Source organism: Anomalospiza imberbis, chromosome 2, assembly GCF_031753505.1.
Source record: "Anomalospiza imberbis isolate Cuckoo-Finch-1a 21T00152 chromosome 2, ASM3175350v1, whole genome shotgun sequence".
NCBI lineage: Eukaryota > Metazoa > Chordata > Aves > Passeriformes > Viduidae > Anomalospiza > Anomalospiza imberbis.
This window is the reverse complement of record NC_089682.1, coordinates 55,205,717-55,220,646: the sequence shown is the minus strand read 5'-3', so window position 1 is coordinate 55,220,646 and position 14,930 is coordinate 55,205,717. Positions and strand designations below refer to the sequence as shown.

Genomic DNA, 14,930 nt, shown 5'->3' with positions numbered 1-14,930 from the left:
TCCTTTGCTATACCACCTCCAAGAGGTCCTAGTCAAGAGTCCTAGAGATTGCTGGACTGAGTGTAACCAGGCTGCACAAAATGCTTGCTGTCTGTGATAACAGCAGGTCTGCCTGCCCTCTGGGTGGTGAGTTTCCAGTGAATTTATAGGAGGCCAGAACCCAGCAGGCATCACTGCTTCATGGGTCCTAGCACCCATTTACTTTTTGGAAGACATTAAGGAGCTGTGAGCATGGGAAGCAGCCTCACAGCCCTGTGTGGAGAGGGGTGTGTGTTTGCATGGTGCTGATCATGCTGCATGAGGTGGGAATGCACTTCCGCCACGTATCAGGCCACAGCCTGAACTGAGGCTGTCTCATGCTGAGAGAGGTGCACACGTGAGGGCTGCTCTGGTATTTTTTTCCACAAATCACATGTATTTCATTGACCAAAACTGCCCACAACTTAGAAAGGGACGGCCAGTTTAAGTAATTTTAAAACAAGCACACAAGGGCCCCATGGTGCTGAAAGGAAGGCTGTCCCAACTCACAGGCACTGTTGCCCTGTTGGAAGTTGCCTGGAAGATGCCAGCCCTGCACAATCTGCTGGGGAAGCTGTTCAGGTTTCCCTCCCTCATCCAGATTGTGCAGAAACCTCAAGCTTAGCTCACATCAACCATTCTGATAGCTTCAAGTAATGTGTTGAATCCGTAGCTCGGGTTTGGGAGGTTCCTGTGGACTCGTCTCCCAGCAGTGCTATGCAAGCTCCATCCCTACAGAGGCAAGGAGAGGACACTGAGGTACATCTGCTCTTCCACTGGCAAGGCTGAACCTGAGGGAAGGCACCTCTTCATTGCCTGAGGCCTTTCTCACTCACAGCCTTACCCTGGTTTAATTAAAGCATCACAATCCTCTCCCTGAGCTCTCTCATGTTAGTCTAAAAGTGTTTTATATCTGCTTTTTAATTCATAATTTTCTTGCTGACTTAACTTGGATCATCATAAGCTTTTCTCAATCCTGTAGAGTACAAGTGAAGTTGGGAGGGGCTTCAACTAAATGCATATTACACGAGCATTATTTTATGGGTAGGCAAGCTCTGATCAACATGACTGAGGACATAAGAATATTCACAGCCATTAAAGTCAAAATAAATACAGTGTGGGTGACCTAATAGATTCAGTCAGTTCAGTAGCAGGAACTACTGTCAGTGTCCATGAACAAAGAAAGACAAAGTTCCTTCAAAGAAATAAAAAAGTATATTCACTCTGCATTATTCACCCAACCACGGCTCCTCAGGGAAACCAAGCTATTAATGTCTGGAATAGGAGAAAGCAAAGCAAAAAGTAGAAGAGAAATGGAAACAAAGTATTTTTTCATGTTTTAGCCACTGAGACTAAACTATTAAACATGTTTGCTCAGGATGGAAGGATGTGAGATATGAAGCCCTCAGGCATGAGCAGTGGTACACAAAGATACCTCTGAGGCTTTTCACTTTGGCTCTGAAAGGTGCTCCAAGGATGGTTTTCACTGGACCCACATGAAGGAAGGAGAGATTCCTCCCACACCCTTTCCTGTAGGACTGCAGATAGTAGGAATGGAAGGACTGGCAGTTGGCTGTGTCGGGAGGGAAGACTTACTGATGGTTCTGCTGACCTCATACTCATGCTCTTGAATAAACCACTAGAAGTTAACTATCATTAGTGTCTCAACAAATTACAAAAAGGTTTGGGGACCTGTTCCTTTGGGCACTTTAGTAAACCTGGACCTTATTAGACATCTTTTAGAAAGTCAGTAAAGTCTTTGCACATTTACTTCAATGTTATTAATTTACAAGGGCTACTCAATTAAGAGAGTCCACTAACTTGTAAAATTTTACTTATTTACACTGCTTCTTGGCAAAGGATTTTCTCAGAGTGTGATGATGATAAGCTTAGGCATTACAAATCCTCTTGCTGCTTTTGTCAACAGGCAGCCTGAGAGCATTAATCAGAGAGATGCACGCTTCCCAGCAGTGGCTTCACTCCAGCTCCCTGCTGCTTCTCTGCTACGGGGTACGGCCCTGCGGGGCACCAGCTTCCCTCCGAGTCTGGAGGAGCTCTGCACACCAGCATTAGCTTTTACCAAGGCTGGGGATCCCACTTGAAAGGCAGCAGGAAATTGGTTGGGATGCTTATCATGACCAATTTCTAGGCAGCAGGCAAGAATGAGGCTGTGTTTGCCTCAAAAGCAAAGCACTCTCCCCAAAGTGTGCATTTTGGCTCAAGGCAATTTTCTAGTACCATGCGTGTCTCCAGTGCATGAAGCTTCATTAGGGCAAGATGTGGGGTACACTTGGGCTTAAAAGCATGCTCCAAATCACTTTTCAGACAAGTGAAAAATTGCAGTTCAACTTACTGCTGCAGAGAAGGGAAATGGGAATGCAGGGTGAGGAGAACTGGGAGTCTTGTGACCTCCAAGCCCTCCATATCACCTTTAGGGATGTCCTAAATGCTCATTGTTTGTCTAGGAGCCTCCAAGTCATTTCAGGCCAAGTCAGTCATGCAGCTCTGTGGTGCTCACACAGCAAATGTGGTAGGTAAATGCTGCTGCTACTCCTGGGAGGTGCTTGTATACATTAATGGTATGAGGAACTTGGCACGATTTCTGCCCTGCCCCAGCCCAAGGTGTTATTTTTCCCTCTGTCACTTCTGCAAGTGAGATTTAACAAGGATGATTTTCTCATTCCCGATAGTTACTGAGATTTTGCTCTGGGCACTTGGTGAATCCTCATCTCCCTGATGTGCAGACACTGTGGGTGCACAAAGTGTGAAGCTTGAACCTATCTGGCAGACTGGGACAAGTCCTTCCTCCATTATGGAGTCATTGAGATGGTGCTGGGGAGGATGAGTCAGTTGACTGGCTGCTATGGGCAAGAAAGCCACTGTCACAGGCAGTGAGAAAAAAGGGTAGCATCCATCTGCCTGAACACATGAATTAGACACATGGAGAGTTTGACACAGGTTGTGTAGCAGTGAATTATTGTACATTTTGACCCTTTGTCCAGTGTCTGCCTCTCTGGCTACTTGGACTTCTTTCTGTGCTATTCAGAGCATTATGCTGTGTATTGACATTTGCCTTCTTTGAAAGCTGCAGGGAGAGGATTACCCACTGCTTTCCTACATGGCAAATGCCAATAATGAAATTGAATGCAGTGGGGTTCTTCCTTCACTAGGAGCTGCAAGGCTTCACAAGCATGTCATAAGCGTGGTGGTAGCCTTTGCTGCCCTGAAAAGGTTCACTTCTTGAAGCAAATTGATTTCCCCCCTGAGTCAGCATGAAAGCAAAGTTTTTCAGCTCTGACTATTCTACAGGTGCTTGTGCAAATTCTAATGAATCTGTTAATGTGCAATACAAGGATGTTGCTAGGAAACTTGTGAGAGCTAAATGAGGAAATGCTGTTAATAGAGGCAAGTGGCAGGGCCTCAAAGTTTTCCTTTGCAGTCCTGCTGATGGTTATTATTATATAAACAGGGCCAATTGTGACACTGTGTTGGGTCATCCTCTGGTGACAGCAGGTCTGCTTAAAAAGCAGTAAAATAAATTTAAAAAAAGCTTGACTCTTATGGGTTTTGATGTTCTTTCATCCCAAATAAGCTTTACTACACTATCTGCTTCTGTAAAGGGTGGGTAAGTGCCTTCTCTTGTGATGTGCTGATGAAGACTTTGCATTGCCTTGTTTCACTGTGCCTATTTGACACTCAGTGGTGACCAATCTGAACAAACCTGTGCAGACCTGTCTAAGCCCCAAACTGGGGCAGTGCTTTCCCAATCAGCCTAAAAAATTTTGTGAGCTCTAGAGCACTGAGGATAGTGATTTTTGCTTCTACATTTGTCTGTCTCCAGTGGGCCTCTTGGACTTTAATTCAGCTCAGAGATGATATTGAATGAGAGATTTTCTTCCCCTATTTGTGGTGTTAAAATGTCTATAGAGCCCAACGGATGCAAAGATAGCTGTGACTGCTAATATCTTATGTTTGGAAGAGACCAAGAAACTTTTGGTCCAGGTTGCCTGTGGGCACACTTAAATGATCTTCCCAAGTCAACCACTCTTGCCTTTCCCTCCTAATGGCACATTGTTTCTATAACAAGTGTTGCTCTTCATGCCATTACTAAGCCTAAGAAGCATCCCATTTTGCTTTTTCTGAAGGTTACGGAGTGATGAGCTTCTTCTCTTTTGGAGAAACATTAAACTGTGTATGTTATGTACTTTCCAACTGCTGAGGAAGTTGGGGCTGGCAATCCTGGCTTCCTCCCAGCTGAAGCTGTGACATTCTGCTGCTTTAGCTTTTCTTCCAGCCTCTTAGTTCGTAATACTTCTATTCATGCCATGACTTGTTGCATTAATTTTTATCTTCTATTTTTTTTTTTTAGAAACAGCTAGGGGAAAAAAACAGACCAACTAAAGAAAGTTACAAAACTCCAGCAGCAAAGGATTTCTTTGGATGTAGCTAATTTTTCTCTCATCTAAGAGTGAACTGCAGGTGCCAGCTGTCAGCTGGAAAGTCTTTGCTGTGGTGTGATGTGTGAATGGGAGCAAGTTGCATGCCAGGTAAGCTTTGTTTTGGAATGAGTTGACAAGGGACTTGTTCCTAATGTGTCCTGAAATACAAGTTGTTTATGTGGCTCATCTTGAAGAAGCCCTGATAACCTTTTAGCCCACTGCATGCCAACTGCTGGGAGAAAAAAAAAACCCAACAAAACCAACCCTGGAATAATGTAGTGAATTTAAAATCTTGTTTGGAAGAATTCTTTCTCCTTGGCTCCCTAGTGTTGAGCTCCAAAGAGTCTTTTTTTTTTTTTTTTTTTTTTTTTTAATCTTCAAGGCTTTGCAAAAGATTATCTGATATATTTTTTCATCTCTTAGCTGGTCTAATAAAAATTAATTCCTTTCCCTAGAAACGTTGTCTCAGCTACTGCCTAAAGAATTCACAACTACAACAATACTACTACTGTGAACAAAGTTGCCTCCATTTCAATGAATCCAACTGTGTAGAATTCAAAGGGAATTATCTGTGCAACCATTTAAAAATTACTCAAATGCATTTCTATGCAGAGAAGTCATAGCATTAAAATCTCATGTCTTTTCAGGACATGTGTCCCCTTTGTGCAGCTGGGAACTGCCCTTTCCTAATAGCATGAGGTTCCTATTTCTATCCCTTCACAACCACCAGGCATTAAAGATGAGAGGGTTTTTGTTGTACAGGGTTTTTATGCCTAGAAAAGCATCAGTTGCCCAAGGCTGAATCTGAATCTTGTCTGTCCTGAGTAGGGATAGTTTGGGGAGAAATGCCTTTGAAACTGATGAGTTATTTGTAACACTAGAATACATTTGGTGAAGAGGAATTAATGGGTAAAGTACAGCTGAGCTGGTGAAAGGTACATGATTAATTCAGTTTTGACAAGACTGTATAATTTATAGCCTGGATCACACCTTCAGTTAGGCATATCACATTCTTTATTTCTACAACTGTAGAGCCTAGGAATACCAGACCTGAATGTCAGCCATAGTGTGCTCAGTTCTGCACACAAACAGAAGTACAGAAATAAAGGTACAATGTGAAAGAGAAAGAGCACACCTGAATAATGTTGAGACTATTTTGGGAGGCAATCCTGCTCAGCAGTGAAATATTGAACTATTTAAGCTTTCATGCTTAATGACTACCTGACTATTTCCATAAATGTCCTAGTTTCTGTCTTTGCAGCCATTCCTTCATGGAGGAATGTTTGATTCCAAGGCCAAATAAGCTGAGAGGGCAGGACAAGCATTGCAAAGGCCGATGTCTAGCGATGCTGTAGATGATGTGGGGTTTGGATGCCAGGGTCACCAGTGTTTTGCTCATGAGTGATGTGTGGGTTCCTGCCTTCTGGTGAGCTGAAACTGTAGGACAGAATGATAGAAGAGAAAGGGAATTTGCCTGTAAAGGAAGGGGTCTATCCCAGACAGGAACAGGTTAATGTGCCTCATTGTAGACAGGACCCAAGTGATGAGGAAAGCTAGGTAGGCTGGAGCTTCTAGTTCCTGTAAGGACAGTAGCTGCCCTTGCTGTAGGCCCATGTCTCAACATCAAACAGCCTAGGGAAAGCAGGCTCAAAATGGACTCCAGGCCCTTTACACTGTAGGGGAGGACCCCCTGCCAATGACTCTGAAGTGGATGTCAGTCAAAACCCCATGTTGCTGTTTTTGCTATCCAACCTGTAGGGCTTGCAGGGCTATTGTAGGAGCTCTGCTGTGCACTTCTGGCACACCTTGGGGCTGCTGCTCACTGCAGAGCTTGTGCTCCCCTTGTTAGTGATTTCAGAAGTATCGCTGCATAAATCAATATGCAGGAACCTAACTTAGCATTTCTGCCAGGTGTCTGTTTTCCTGTAGCCTTCCCCAGTATTTCAGACTGGATTGGTAATGAGCAGAGAGCTATATTTGTGTGGAAGTGAGATGCCAGCTCCTTAAGGATTCATTTATTGGGCTTCAGGCCAAGAAATATTTTGGCCCTTGATTGCACGTTACTTGCTGCATTTACTTAATCAAACGGGGAAGCTTTTAAACTTTCAATCCAACAACATGAATACATTATTGTACAGTCCTCTGATTTCCTTACTAGCAACATGTCTGGGGCTAAGGAAGAAAGAATCAACAGTGCAGTTTGTCAGAGTCACTCTGGGATCCAGGTATGGATAAGGAATGTGCTCTTGTCTCTTTCATAACATCAAGATCCATTTTATGAGATGCCTTAGAAAAATCTGGTTTGTAGCTGTTTGATTTCCTAGAGAAATCTAGATGGTTTTTTTCTCTTTTGGGAGAGGGATTCATCCTTGGAGATGACACCTTCTAGAAATCATTATAGAAAATAGTATCCGTGGTAACTGGAGCTGATACTTCTATACTCAGAAGAAATCTGTGCCATCTTAAACTGGGAGTTGATTGGATGGGGGAGGATAACTTCAGAAAAAAAGCTGCTTTGAAGCACTAGAGAGAGGATCAGGAGGCCATGTGAGGTGCTCAAATGTAAATTTACACACCAGTAAATACGACCTTACCCACGAGTGTAAGCCCAGTCCCAAGTTCAGTAGTACCTGCATTGTCTTTCAAATGCTGGTATGTCCAGAGAAGTCTTTTAAACATTTCCTGTCCTACAGGCACTCTAAGTTGTTAAACTATGTTTAAACTGCAGATACTACTGTGAGAACACTTGCTTTGGTTAGCATACCCTGTTAGCAGAATGAGCTTGCTGTCATCCTCTGCTGATTAAATCGGATTGAGCTGAAGTACTGGTGCAGGGATGTAGAGGACTTGATCCATTACCACAAGAAAACAAGGGGAAGCTCAGGAAGCTGGGCTTCTTCAGCCTGGAGGAGGAGAGAGGGGATAGGGGAACAGACACCTGTCTTCCAATATATATGTGAAAGTCATAACGAATAAGGAGGTAGACCCTTTTTACTGAGGATAATTAGTGGAGAAGCACAGAGAAGTTTTGGAGTTTGTGTCCATGTAGATTTTGAAGAATTGACTGGTCAGAGCTCCAAGCAACCTAGTCTGAATTAAATTTTGACCCTACTGAAATTGCTAATTTTTAATTTTTTTTTTTTAAGTGAGGGTTATTTGTTTTGGTGGGGATTTTTTTGGGTTTTTTAAAATTACTTTTGCTAAACTTAGTTGACTCATACACATCACTATTCCTCCAAAGCTTTAAGGAAAAAACCTCTCAAAGTTTTTCTATATTTGAGAAGCTCAAATATAGAAGCTGAACTGGAATCTCTTGACAAAGAGATGCAACGTGGGGAGAAAACAGTTTTGGAAGAATTTTGATTGAAAAACTTGGTTTAGGTCTATGCTTACTTTCAGATGTGTCTAGGCAAAGTGAACAACACCGGGGACAGTAACTAGGACTCCTCAGAATTATTTCATATTCATATTCTAGTTGCACTCAAGGGCACACTGGTAATGGAGCCCCCCCATAGGTTGGTCCACATGTCTTTGAAGAACGGGCAGATGAAGAAAAAAGTGAATTTTTTATTAAGGGCTTAATTTAGCTAAATGGAGTTGAATCTGTGCTACCACACTGAAAACTCCAATTGGTTTCCTAAAAGCCTGATCCTCTATAGCCCTCTAGCTGGGTTGGAAGTGCTGTGTGTTGTCCCCAGCTGAACAGGCTCTCTGACTGACCAACCTGCAGCTGCTACTACTTTGTATCTTTTTGGGAGCCCCTGTTTTCAAAAAGACAAACTCAGATGAGGTAATGTGCTCCCTGCTCCTCATATTGATACAGCAGAGGGAAATGCCGGCATGGTGTGATAATAGAGACCTTGAAAGAAGGGACAGAGGATGCAGCGCAGAGGAGAGGTGTTGGGGTGATGACAAAAGAGGTGCAGGATACCAATGTGCACATCAGCTCTACAAACAGCTCACTAGAGATCAGATTAAAAAAATGGGGACATGAGGGCTGGACAAAACAAATATTAAAGAAGAAAAAAAAGAGAAAAAAATTCAATGTATGTAAACATTCTCCATGCATAGTAAATCTGGATGCACTGTGGACTTGCAGGCCAAAGAAAGAGGAGTGAAATGTAAAATGTTGCAAAAAAATGTATAAACTCTGCTCCATACTAATCTTAGATGGAGGAGGAAGAATATATCACCATTATGTTCTTCCCTGCAAAGAGAAAAATGGGATGTTTGCCAGGAAGCGTGGAAACTGATTTCAACTGTATTATTACTCAGATTTTTTCCAGATTATAGGGTTGTTTTTTTTTTTTTTTTTCTGAATCTAATAATTAGGTTTAGGTAAATAATATTTCTTAATTAGACTGTTATAATTTCAATTGCACTAACAGGAAATTCCTAGGTTTGCATATAATACTTGTTTCTTTATTGTCTGAAAGAAAGGATGTGAGTGTAACTGTGACACTCAGCAGAATCACAGAATCATTTAGGTTGGACCTTCAAGATCATTGAGTCCAACCTTTGACTGAACAACCTTGTCAATTAAACCATGGTGCAAAGCAGCACATCCAGTTGTTTCTAAAGCACCTCTGGAGTGGTGAGTCCACCACTTCCCTGGGCAGCCCATTCTGATGCTTGACAATCCTTTCTCCATTGCATCTCCCTGTGAAAGGGACAGCCTCCTGATGTCCAACCCGAACCTTCCCTAGCACAGCTTAAGGCTGTGTCCTCTCCTGTCACTGGTTGCCTGAGAGAAGAGGCTGACCCCCACCTGGCTACAGCCTCCTTTCAGGGAGTTGTAGAGAGTGATAAGGTCACCGCCGAGCCTCCTTTTCTTCAGGCTAAACACCCGCTGCTCCCTCAGCCACTCCTCATAGCAGTCACTTTCTGGACCGTTTCCCAGCTCTGTTGCCCTTCTCTGGGCACTCTCCAGCCCCTCAATGTCCTTCTTGCTATCAGGGGCCCAGAACTGGGCACAGCACTCATGGTGCAGCATCACCAGTGCCATGCAGAGGGGTACAATCACTGTTGGTCCTGCTGGCCACACTATTGCTGACACAGGCCAGGATGCCATTTGCCTTCTTGATCACTTGGGCACGCGCTGGCTTGTGTGCAGCAGCTGTTGACCAGCATCCCCAGGTCCTTTTCCTCTGGGCACCTTTCCAGCTACTCTTCCCCAAGTCTGTAGTGCTACCTGGGGTTGCTGTGACCAATGTGCAGGACTTGGCACTTGGCCTTGTGAGCAGGTGAGTGATAGCCTGAAAAAATAAAAAAAAGAAGCAATGAATGAAAGAGGGAGTAACTTCCTTAGGCCTCCGGCATGAGACATTCTCCTTCTCTTCCTACTTGGGGGATACCTTAAGATCAAGTTCCTTTTGCGATGTTTTCTGGAGAAGCCAGCAAGTGAGAGATACCACAGACTGCTACTAACCAAAAGTCAATTGGCACTAGGGGAAATTTTCCTCTAAAGCAGGCATCAAGCAGACTTTTAAGTTACTGCCTTTTCTAGTCCAGTCCTGAACTCAGTGATGCATCTTTATTTCCTTTCTCTGAATGTGAGAGGGACGCTGTTAAGATTCCTGGAGACTTCATTTCTGCAGGCAGCCGCTATGCTCAGTCTTGGCTGTACTGCAGCAACAGCTACAAAACCCAGAAATAGTTTTGTTGCTGTGACCTGTTCTGTACCAGACCATTTTGCTACAATAAGCAAAAAGGAAGGCAACTGGTGTAGTGTGTTTTGTACTGCTGAGCGAGGTACCTTGCTGAGACCACTGCTCCCATTTCTCATACTGTAACCACCTACGCTTAAAGCATTCATTGCCATTCACCTTTAGGAGTTTAATTTGCATAATCATTTTTTCTTGCAGGGCTTCAGAATTGGCTGATCTGGACTCTCCTCTTCAAAATAACTTAACTGTGCTTTTCAATATGCACACAATGCTGTGAGCTAGAACAAAACGATCTTGTTGTGTTACCATAGAGACACCCAGGGTCTAAGAAGGGTTCCTGCTTGAAATCGTACTGTTAAAGGGACAAGGGCTGTTAAAATTTGATGAAGGGCTTAATCTTTGACCAGGCATTGGTATAAATCAGTGCCACCAGGGTGAAATGAACTGGCAGTCCCAATGCAGTGCTTTACAGACAACACCCTCCAGTCCAACTGGCCCAAAAGGGGCTGTCGTCTTGGTAGACTCAGAGAAAAAAAAAAAAAAATAAAAGAGGTGGAGGGAGCAGGTGAAAGGTCCAGGAAATTAACTTGGAAATGTTGAATCACTTTATGCTTTTCCTTCATTTCCCCCCCTCCTGTTTTGATTTGAGTTCTAATTAAAAGACTTTCCTTTGCACTTAGACAACTCAACTTTGCTTTTTAAGCATACATTTTTTAAGCACTACTAAATGAAGGCAGGCATGAGGGAAGGTGCAGGGCTGACAACTCTGCTCTGGAGACTGAAGTCCTGCATTCACAATTAAAGGCAAGTGGTTGGACTATATAACACATTCCTGTGTTATCGTGGAGAAAACAAGATGTGGACTGAGAGGACACTACCTTCTATGACCCTGTAGAGTTTTTAGTATTGGTGCTGTAGTTGCCGGTCATAATGACCATTTTGTTCAGTGTAGGGAGGAGAAATGCCTTGCTATGTACATAAAGGGAAGCAGAAGTTGGTTGTGAGTAGACTCGACAAAAAACCATCTGGCATTTGTGTTTACTTGGGACCACAGTGTCTGGGCTGCTTATGTGAACATCAAAAAGGTGCTTAAGAGTCCTACTTGCCAACTTATTTAAAAAACTCTAGTGCAAAATGGAGAGAGACTCTTTTTTCTGACTCATGTTAGTTAATTGGTGTTGACCCTGGAGTTAAAATCCCTAAATGAGCATTAGAAAGAGCACTGGTGAACACGTCTTGAAAATTCAACTTTTGTCATTGTCTGACAGTGGTGGGAGGTGCAGATCTGCCTTATGTTATATGTGGAGCTATTTTCTAACTCTCCAACAGTGGCTGTTGATTCAGTTCCATAAGACATCCTGGCTCTCAAGTCTGGTGAGGGCAGAGTTTAATCCTTCCTGCTGTCCTTAAGTCAGCTCTGATGACTTCTTCCTCTGGCTTAAATCCTGGCTCTGATGGACTGATCTGATGACTGTTTAATTATGCAGAGAATGATAGGGTTTTCAGGAGAAGTTCTGCTCTCTGTCTTTTTGCTGTGAAACAAATCCTTTCTGGCCCAGGCAAACGTAAATTAAGTACACCCTGCCTCGCATAGGCATCCATGTCATATTGTGCCAATGCAGGATGTTCAGCAGAGCTAAATTTGTGCACATCCAGGACAATATTAACTCTTCAGGTGCTCTATACTCTCATGAATACTGTGTGGTCCATGGCTAGAGCTAGGCAACAGCAAGAAATGCTGTCAGTAATAGCTTGGGAACTTGCATTCCTGTCAGCAGTGATTTAGACAATGGTTTAGACTTCTTGCAGGACAGATGAAAGGAAGATCAGCTGGCATGGGCTCTGAGCAGCTTCCCAGCAGCCTAGCAAGTGCTGCAACAAGGACAGGTTTGAGTCTGAATTGGAGCATGGGAAATTAGAAATGCTAGCCAGCAGGTCATGTCAAAGTGCAAGCTTAGTTTTGTTCTGGTATTACTTCATTCTTACGTTGCTTCTAAGCAGAAAGACTACACTTCCTGCCACATGGCTGCCAAGATTTTGTGGGAGTCACCCTTGGGATACCGTTGGCTCCCTGTATTGAAGGATTAAGTCAGACTCAGAAGATGCTCAACATTTGTCCCATGAAAATACTGAGGAGGGGGTTGAGGTATATTTAGCAGCTACTTCAGTGCTGTGGTAATAAGTACCAGCATGCTTTATAGGGGAGAAACCTTGCCCAAACTGACCTTTAGGCCTGTAACATGTACCCCCCTCATTATTGCATAGGTCACCTGTCTCATCCATGGGCACATTGCACTGTGGATGCCAAAGATCTGAGCTCCCTCTTCCATCAGTCCAACAGAGGTGCTTTGCTCAGCTGCAGAGTAACATAGACACTGCTGTGGTCCCTGAGCCAAGCAACCATCTGGAACTGGAAATGGCCCTGAAGGTGTTGGAGAGATACCTACACTGCTCTGTGAGCTTGGAAAGCTGGTGTTTGCTGCACGTCCTGTCCTGTTCTCTCCAGACTGTCCTGTATATCCCCAGGGTTTTCACCACTATGTAAGATATCTCTGGCCTTTGTGGATTAAAAATTATTTTTGCAAGTTATTGATACAGGCACCATTAGTGATATCAAAATTAAGAGAAGTGACTATATGTCCACTGGCACAAGGATTTGAGCCTCTTGTTTTCCTGGATTCCTTATCCATTTTCAGTCCTCATTGGAAAAGCAAGTAAGTGGCTGAAAAAACATTATGTGTGGTTACTAGTTGCTAATGAACATCAGAGAGTTAAGAAATGCAGAAAACTGCAATATCTTTTATTAGACTAGCAGATGTAATAAGGAAAAAAAAAAAAACAGATTAGTTTTCAAGCATGGAAGCTCTTCTTCAGGTCAATGTGCCCAAAAGCATGTTGGTATTTTCAGCTACATCATCTGGTCTAGTAAAAGTTATTGCTTCTCCATAGAAGTTATTGCACCTCACATATCTTTAGACCATCACAGCCACAGCAACACTGCTACTAAACAAGATTCTCAAAGACCCATTTTGTATCGCAACTGCAGGAATACATCCACATGAGTCCTAACTTCTTCTAAATTTTGTCATCTATTTATTTTCTGTCACAGCTGTGTGTAATAAATTTCAGCAGTTCTGGGAAAAAAAAGGAAGAGTGATTGATTTCCATTTTCTGGGCTTTATAGGGTGTGCTGCTTAGAAGAGTTGTCATTACCACCATTTCCTGGTGTTTAGTGGAAGATTTAATTCACCTACTGTAATGATTTGGGGAAATCTGTCAATGTACAATTTAGAAAGTTGTTATGTAAATGGCAGCATTATGAAATGCTTTTATGTGGATGCAGCATCCCCTGTTTCCTAAAAGGGGTGTCAGTGTGTGTCTGACAGGGTACAATGGACAGTTGTTAACCACAGCAAGAACAGCGTGTCCAAAGAAAGATTTAGTCAGAGCCTTGGGGACCAATTTGTTTCAGACATGTCTGCATGGGCAGGATTTGGGGGAGTGAGTGAGAGATGAAGGATTTCAAAATGTTAAATTAAAAGCTTTGTTTTTTTAGACACCACAACACTGGGTGACTTTGGGTAGGAGAAGAGGGGAGAGAAGAGGATTTTGTAGCTGAGGAGGTTTGCTTTTACTGTGGGAACAGCCAAGGAAAACTCAGGAGATGTAAAAATATGCAGAGAGTTGGTTAGATTGTTGATTATCTCAGAGTGCATTGGGATACTCAGGATAGTCAGAAATTGCGTGAATGGGGTGCATAGAAATTTATTTATTCCCCACACTACTGTGGAAGGGAGCACCTTGCAGTGCAGTAAGCAAAATCATCATGTCACAGGTACTACAGGCCCAGGATGAAGAAACCAGCCAGACCAGTGTGGCCGCGAGGGTAGAAAGGCCATGGGGAAGCAGTGTCTCAGCCCAGCTCCTGGAGTTTGGCCCATGAAGTGGGGACAACAGAGAGAGATGGCTCTTGATGTGTGGGTCAAAGTGGCCTTGGAGAAAGGAACAATGCAGTGGCCTACTTCAGTGCTGAGAAGTTTGAAAGTACGCCTAATCCACCCGGGTTTCCATGGACACATCCGCTCCTGCCATCTGGCATCGAAGGAGTGTGGAAATTTGCTTGTTGTTTCAGGGCTGGTTTCCCTCAGATATTCCTCAGGTCTCACTACGTGGCTGACATGCAAGCATAGGCCATTGCTGTGCCAGGCATCAGGTTATCCTGGCCAACACATGGACAGGGCTCACCCAAAAGCCTCTGCTGGCCGTGCATTGGATTCACAGCACCTGCACTGGACTGCACCTGATGCTGGACAGTGAGGGCACAGTGCTGATGCTCCTGCTTGTTCCACTATGCAGGCTTTCAAAAGCACAAACCTTTACTTGGGACAGTATTCCCACATAACCAGTCCTGTAGCCAGTAGAAAAAAAATCTGTGATAGATGGGTTGACAGGGTTATCACTGTTTTTTCTTCTATTTAGTGACCTCTGTTTTGTATGCACAGGTGTTCATCAAAATAAATCCAGGGTTTTGTTTGAATTGGTTTTATTGAAAAGGTACAGACATAGTTAATTTGGTATATATTTGAAGGGCTGTCATATTTCTTCTCAGATAGGATTAAAACAGTTCAATCTGCAAACTCTATTTTGTCTGTCAAAGGGAGATAACCAATTCCACAGACTGAAGTTATTAATGATCAACTGAGTGAATTTTATCCATCTTTTTATATCTTGGAAGGGCACCTCACTGAAGCTGATTTTGATCAATTTGTAAGCAATGTCACCTTCAATAAATTCCCATCTGACAATA

General features: G+C 43.3%; 1 protein-coding gene across 3 annotated transcripts in view; it reads left to right on the top strand.

Moving 5' to 3' along the window:
- Positions 1-14,930, top strand: part of IGSF11 (immunoglobulin superfamily member 11) — a 135,857-nt gene that overhangs the window by 8,394 nt on the left and 112,533 nt on the right. For 2 of the 3 annotated variants that reach the window (XM_068181123.1, XM_068181122.1), the window contains one exon: positions 4,388-4,565. The exons of the other annotated variant lie outside the window; for it this stretch is intronic. In XM_068181123.1, coding sequence (XP_068037224.1) covers positions 4,544-4,565 — 22 coding nt within the window. In that variant the 5' untranslated portion in view covers positions 4,388-4,543. The remainder of the gene's footprint in view (positions 1-4,387; positions 4,566-14,930) is intronic. 3 annotated transcript variants of the gene reach the window in all.